Source organism: Bos indicus, chromosome 11 (assembly GCF_029378745.1).
Source record: "Bos indicus isolate NIAB-ARS_2022 breed Sahiwal x Tharparkar chromosome 11, NIAB-ARS_B.indTharparkar_mat_pri_1.0, whole genome shotgun sequence".
Classification (NCBI taxonomy): Eukaryota; Metazoa; Chordata; class Mammalia; order Artiodactyla; family Bovidae; genus Bos; species Bos indicus.
This window is the reverse complement of record NC_091770.1, coordinates 3,234,486-3,241,968: the sequence shown is the minus strand read 5'-3', so window position 1 is coordinate 3,241,968 and position 7,483 is coordinate 3,234,486. Positions and strand designations below refer to the sequence as shown.

The window sequence follows — 7,483 nt, the reverse complement described above, 5'->3', positions numbered from 1 at the left end:
GCAAAGGGCTTTCCCACAGCAAACTCGGCACAATCCAAGTGCAGGAGAATTCCACGAAGCGTTCCAGAGTGCTGTATCTTCAAGAGTGCAAAGATGAACAGTGCAGGTCCCCGTCCCCAAGGCAGCGCCACCGGGAAACTGAAACAGGTCCCGGGTATTCTCGAAACGGCTGAGAAGCGGGGGTGTGGCCTGGAAGAGACACTGGAATGGATTTTCCGCGCTAGACTTCGAGGTCCGCGCACTCAGTTCTCTGGAAGGCTCTCGCAATGCAGTACAGGGGATGCAGGCGTTTGTTGCCTGCTTCTCAGCTGCCGCCCTGCCTCCCCCAGCGCCCCGAAACTCCGCCCAGCTCCCGCCCCCGCCCCAGGGCGGCTGCGCGACCAAGCCCCGCCCCCCGTCCCCACGTGATCGCCGTCCCTGCCTCCGCGAAGCGTGGGCCGCCATTACAAGTTCTGGCGGCTGGGCCCCGGCCGGCCTCCCTCCTCCCCCTCCCCGGTGGGGCACCGGTGACAGGTTGGATTTGTGTTGACCCGTCCCGTCTGGCGTTTGGAGCCGTGGGCCTCTGAGAGCAGGACGAGGAGTTCGGACTGAACTCCGGGGCGGACAGACAGACCGGCGGGCTGCTCAGGTGACGGCACGGCGGGGGCGGTGCCCAGGGCCGCGCCCCGCCCCTCGCAGGCCAGCGCCCAGAGCCCGCCGCCAGTGCCCGTTTCCAGTATGGCCGCCCGCCGTGCTTGACCCGCGGCCTCTCCGCTTCGACTCCCCGTGGGCGATGCTGAGGCGGAGGCCGTGACTGACACGCTCGCTCACACGCACGCACGGACCCAGACCCACGTCCGGAGCCCGAGCCCTGGGCCCGGAACCGCTGTCTCCCCCAGGCGCCGCGGCCAGAGCCCGGACCACGGCTCCCGCGCCGCCGCCGCCTAGCCGAGAAGGACCGCGCCGGACCTCGAGCGCGGCGGCCCCGGGCCGGCAGGGATGGGGAAGCGGGCCGGAGGAGGAGCAGCGGGATCCGCCGCCGCTGCCTCCACGTCCGCCGTGGCTGGTCTGGAGCCCGCGGCCGGCCGCGGCGGGGGCCCGCGGAGCGCAGCCGCCGGCCTCCTGGGAGCGCTGCACCTGGTGATGACCCTCGTCGTGGCCGCGGCGCGGGCCGAGAAGGAAGGTGGGTGTCAGCCGGCCGGCATCTCCCGGGCCCGGCCCCGCGCTGTCACCGCGCCCTCGCGGAGGCCGCTGCCGGGCTGCCACCGGGGAGGAAGGGCCGCGGCTCGCGGCTCGGAGGGCGGCCGGGCTCAGGGCTCGGTCCGGCGCGAAGTTGCTCGGTCGAGTCTCGTCCCGAGCCGGGAACTCGCAGTTCGGATGCCAACTCGCGGCTTTGACCGCACGGAGTTGCTCTTGTTCTCCGTGATTCATTCCCCTCGTCTCACCCCCGTCTTCCCCCTTGTCTCCTGTCACTGCCATTTCAAAACTTCCTGAGTTCTCGTATATTCTTGCCACTTGGCTCACTAGGTAGGAGGGGCATATTTTTAGACTTGATTGTTGTTAATAAGCAAATTTCAGGACACTTTTTTTTTTTGGTTGCGGTTTTAATAACGGCGTGCGAACAGAGCTCACTTTAAATTGTAAAAATAGCGACACTGGGGGACAGCTTGCCAAATTTTACTTTAGATTTGTTTAAACGTTTTCGGAGGAGGAATCTTGTATCTTTAGCTTCCCTCTTAAGTATCGTTTTGCAGTATTGATGATTGTTCAGCTAACAGTTCTCTAATATTTTTTACATGTCTTAAGATACGTAACTGGGTGTCATTGTTTTTAATGTGAAAGACTTTAAAAACCAATGTCAAGTTTCTAGCTTGCGAACCTTTACCTGTAATTTACAATTAAGGGCTAAGTGTTATTTTTTAGGAAACTCTAGTTAGCATTGTATGATTGTAACCACGGTGCTTTTCCGGGGTTAAAAATGGTTTTGTAACCTAGAAGCCCAGATCTGTACTTTCGTTGGCACTACCTGTTTTTTGAACCTGAGGAAATGAGTGACCACAGAGCCTTCATGAAGAAATCACTAAAAGTGAATGGTTTTTAAAAAGCTAAGCGATATTTGTTAGTTTAGCTTTCGTTTCACACTGAACTGCCACTGCAAGGAAAATAAGTTCTTGCCACAGTGAGTTTAGGGTTGACGTTCTACTTCACAACTAAAGTCACTTTTTATTGTTATAGAAGGCAACAGCAAAGCAAAGCAAATTCATGTTAAAGTGCCAGGTGCTTCAGTTTACTGTTTTTTGTTGTTGTTCAAAACGGTGCAATGAACTCTTAAGCAGTTTGTGTTAACATAGGAGGAAGTCATTCAAAGAATTGCTGTCTGTAGAAAGGATTCATCTACAGAGGCAAGATTATTTCTTGAATGAAATATTGCTGCTTTAGGACTAGTCAGGCCTGGGGTTGTCACAGTTCATCTTTGGTTACAGATCTGCAGTTGATGGGTTCTCGTGTGGCCATTGGCACCCAGCACAGCCTGGCATGTAGTTGGTGTGTCCAGTAAAACTGCAATGGTCCAATAAGTTAAGGTCTCCTTGAATTTGAAGTAGTGCTTGGCAGGTGTCCTGGTTCTTGTCTTCCTTGGATTACCTTGCACAGTGCCAGGCACACAATAGGCATTTAACATTTGTTTGAGGAAGTAATTATATTCATGGGTCATTAACACAGGGATCTAAAACGATTGAAAAACGTTAAGTTTTTCAGTAAAACATCCAGTAAAACATTAAGTTTGTATTGTTCTTCTGCTTATTTTTCCAGCAGCCATTTTTTATGCTAATTCTTGGTGTATACTTAAGAAAAATCCTTTGTTTGAGAAATGTCAGACTAATTTATATTTGCGAATTTCCCTTTTGTATGGTTTTTAAGTTTTAGTACATCTCTCTAATACCCATAAATGTAAGGGTCAGGGGAGGAGAATTGGGGCCCCGGTGTACAAGAATGAAAAGATGGGGTGGAATCAGCCAGTGGTCCTGAGAATCAGACACCTTTTGTGGCCTGTGTTGTGTCTATATGAACAATTTGAACAGAGAAATTAGCTATTGAAGATAATTGACATATCTTCTGCCCATCATCAATGGATCTGATTCTGACCAAATATTCCAGGAAGAAAGCTCCAAAATTGACCAGTGCTTTCAGTCCCCTTGGTGATCAAATTCTAATAGTTTCTGTTTGAGTAAGTAGGAGAAGTGAGATTGATTTTCTTACATGAATGTGATACCGCAAGTTTGGCCCCGTTTGCCCCCCAAAGGGTGCTGTTTTGAGTTTTTTCTCAGCAAATCTGAGCAGACTTCTGAAGGCAGCTGAATTCACTCTGTCCATTTACATCCTGAGGATTTTTGGTGTGGTTTTATTTTGGTAGTATAAACTACCTTAACTTTTTGAAGCTAAGACTTACCTGCAATTTTAATGATGGTTCTCTGGGTATCTCGTATGTTAGTATATTTCTATTGCAGCCGAATTTCACTGGAAAATCTTCGAAACTAAGTAAAACTCATCATCTTCTAGAGAAAAGCAGCAGAAATTCCTAGATTACCTAATGCAGATTTCATGTTTGGACCAGGTGTTGTTAATTTTAAGTCAGACGCATGAGGCAACCTTTGTCTTAACATCCTGTATGTCTTCAGTTCAGTTCAGTCACACAATCATGTCCGGCTCTTTGTGACCCCATGGACTGCAGCATGCCAGGCTTCCCTGTCCATCACCAACTCCCGGAGCTTACTCAAACTCACGTCCGTTGAGTCGGTGATGCCATCCAACCATCTCATGCTCTGTTGTTCCCTTCTCCTCCCGCCTTCAGTCTTTCCCAGCATCAGCATCAGGGGTCTATTCCAGAGAGTCAGTTCTTCGCATCAGGTGTCCAGAGTATTGGAGCTTCAGCATCAGTCCTTCCAATGAATATTTAGGACTGATTTTCTTTAGGATTGACTGGTTGGATCTCTTTGCAGTCCAAGAGACTCAAGAGTCTTCTCCCATACCACTGTTCAAAAGCATCAGTTCTTCGGCTCTCCGCTTTCCTATATGTCTTAACACTGCTATATCTTAACATCTGTCTTCACTGATCTATGAGGGTGTGTTTCACTAGTCTAGAGAAAAGGGGACCTTTGAGGATGTTTTGACTGTGCTCTGTAGTTTGTAAGGACTTTGAAAGAGTTGTCCAGGGTAGAAGTTACTGTAATTATTACAACTTAATTGGTTGTTTTGGATTGCTGGCAGTTTTCCTTGAAGCTAAGATCTAGATATTCAGAAGAGTGAAAATAGGGGGATGGTGTAGTGAAAATATATTAAAAATATAGTGAAAATATGTGTGTATATGGTAAACGTCTAACATTTAGTAGTATTTTTATTTGTAAGTCTGCCCATTCATTATTACCAACAAATAAAAGCTTTTTAAAAAAGCATCATGCATGCAAAGTCACCTCAGTTGTGTTTGACTCTTTGTGGCGCTATAGACTGTAGCCCTCCAGGCTCCTGTGTCCTTGGGATTTCCCAGGCAAGAATACTGGAGTGGGTTGCCATGCCCTCCTCAAAAAAGCATCATATATCATCTATAATATAGTTTCATTGTGAAACGTGTTTGTGGGGCATGGTTGTCTTTTAATTTTTTATAAATATCGAGGTACATTTTATGTATCTAGTAAAGATGAAGTTGGGTAAGTTTTCAGGAATGTGATTGTTTTAATCTGTAACAATTTCACATGTTATTATCACTAGTGATTTATGGCAGGGTGAAGTTTGATAGTCTTTCTTAGGACTTTTAAGTTTGTCTACCAGATACTTTTGTTTCATGCACAAATTTTTGTTTGAAGCTGTGTTTGTGACAGAAGTGCAGGAGGAGGGTACAAAAGTGTTCTGTCTCCAAAGCATATGAACAGAAAGTGCTTAGGAATAAAAGCAGGAAGAAAAGAGATTAAAAACCTAATTTGGTGAGTTTTTTTATTTTAGATGGTAGATTGATCAGGAGTGGTATTTACTTTCTTCTTATTGAATTTTTACTTTATAATATAAATGTGTTTTTTAAGAGTGATTTTCTAAAGAGTGAGATGTTTTCATTCTTTGCATGAGAGTAGAGTGATTACTTTTTAATTTAGAGCCTAGTAAGTAGAATATTCATTCATGTTGTTATTTAGTCGCTGAGTCTTGTCTGACTCTTTTGCGACCCTATGGACTGTAGCCCACCAGGTTCCCCTGTCCATGGGATTTCTCAGCTAAGAATAGTGGAATGGGTTCCCATTTCCTTCACCAGGGGATCTTCTCCACCCAGGGATCAAACCCAGGTCTCCTACATTGTCAGGAGGATTCTTTATGACTGGGCCACCTGGGAAGCCCATACTCATTCATAGTGCTCCATTAAGGAACTTCTGTCGCTTGCTTTTTACTAAAAGCTGTTAATTACTGCCCAGATCTGCACCGGGCAGCAGTGAAATGCTGTTCTTGAAAGCAGTGTGCTCCCTCTTTCTCTTGCTGAGGACTGTTTTCCTCCTCTTTGTAATCCTCGCCACCATCCTCAGAGATCCATGCCCCCCCAAAATCAACTTTGGGGGAGTAGGTGTAAAATCATTAATTTGTTATCATCCAGAGTAGAGTCATAAGCCAAGCTACTCTTGGAGAAAAATGAAATCATTGCCAGGTGTTGATATTTTTTAAGTTCTCCTTCATCTGCCTGTGGCTTGAGCTCTCTGATTGGCCCGTCAGTGGGAGATGCCTTTTTTCTCTGGCTGAGTTTTTCCTTATCTGTGGTAAGCAGCATTGGGCACTGTCGATAGCTTCTTCTTGGAACTTCTCTCCCTTCATTTCTGTGACTTTGTACTTCTTGGTCATCATCCTGCCCCGCTCTCAGTCGCTGCTCTCTGGATGCCCGTTGGCTGTCTTCCCTCTCTTGCATGTCTGGCGACCAGCACACACTGCTTGTGTCCAGAGCAGAATTGTCTGATGCCACCTCCAGTTTCCCAGTTTTTATTAACGCCATAATTATTCTGTCTGCCGCGTTGGTCTCGTTTCTGACCATTTACCAAGTGGCATGTTGGAGTGTTAACTTCCTTGGGCAGCTTGCCCACAGCCTCCAGGCTGGGGCACTGCTGGGGGTCCTCACCTCCCAGCTGTCTCCACTTCCCTTCATTCTGCCATCCATTCTCCAAATTTGTATTGTCTTTGTTACTCAGCTGTCATTCATTTTGGTGCTTAATCAGGTACTGCCTCACTGAGCTACCTAAATTCCCTAGGGGGGTCCTTCTTCACCCAGACCAGAATTTCTGTGGGGCAGAACCTCTATCAACATCTGCAGTGTGGACAGGGCGGGCATTTAGTTTTAAACAGAAGTTTGCCTCGAATAACCTCATCCTCCTGTTCTCATATCTGAGTTCTGGACTGAGAGTCCAGAGTACAGGAAACCTGTACTTGAACTTGGATTCAGGTACCATTAGCAGTGCTGCTCTGGTAAGACTTAGAGCGACGCCACGTTATTCTTCCCTACATGTTGCTTTCCCTTGTAACTAAAATGAGTAACATACATTTATCTAAACCATCACTTTTGTTACTTCTGGATTTTAAGATTTTAGATCCTCATAAAACCCCAATTTACATATCATGAAACAGGCACAGGGAAATAAAGGAATGTTTCCAAGGTAACAGAGCCGGTAGGCATTTAAGCTCGGGTTCCTTTGCAGGCCATCTCTTCCTTGAGCCAAGCTAGTCAATCCTAAATGGGTATATAAACTGGTAGGTTTTGTTGTATATCAAGTGGACTTCCCAGTGATCTAGTGGGTAAGCATCCACCTGCCATTGCAGGGGACGGGGTTTAATTCCTGGTCCAGGAAGATCCCACATGCTGAGGAACAGCTAAGCCCATGAGTGACAGCTATTGAGCCTGTGCTCTGGAGGCTGGGAGCTGCGCCTGACTGAAGCCTGTGCACCCAAGAGCTTGTGCTCCCCAACAAGAGAAGCCACTGCAATGAGGAGTCAGTGCTCTGCAATGAAGAGTAGCCCCGGCTCACTTCATCTGAAGTCCTCACACAGCAACAAAGACCAGAGCAGCCCCAAAAATAAAAATAAATAAAAATTATTAAAAAAAAAGAACTGTCCTGCCAGTTTGTGCAAAACCAGCATGTTAAGTATTCAAGTGAGGTGCAGTTTAAAAAAAAAAAACAAAAAAAAAACCCATAAACATCCATAACACTTTCTATCAACTTCTCAACCATTAAAATGATCATAGGCCATTTGGATTGTGCATATTCTTAAAAATGCACAGGGAAGACCCATGAATGAGTAATCCGTGTAACATGCATTCGATATTGGAAGCCACTGACTCGACTCTTTGCTCTTGATATTTTGGTACTTGGTATATTGCTTAGGTTAAAATTAACATTGCATATGGGACTTCCCTGGTTAAGACTTCGCCTTCCAACACAGGGGTCATGGGTTAGATCCCACTTGCCTTTCAGCCAAAAAACCAAAA

The 7,483-nt window shown here is 46.7% G+C and overlaps 1 protein-coding gene across 2 annotated transcripts in view; it reads left to right on the top strand.

Annotated features, from left to right (window-relative positions):
* The first annotated feature begins 423 nt into the window (after nt 1-423).
* Nucleotides 424-7,483, top strand: part of TMEM131 (transmembrane protein 131) — a 186,028-nt gene continuing 178,968 nt past the window's right edge. The window contains exon 1 of one of the 2 annotated variants that reach the window (XM_070798242.1): nt 424-1,162. In XM_070798242.1, the coding sequence (XP_070654343.1) occupies nt 979-1,162 (184 nt within the window). In that variant the 5' untranslated portion in view covers nt 424-978. The remainder of the gene's footprint in view (nt 1,163-7,483) is intronic. The other variant, XM_070798241.1, reaches the window with a different exon arrangement.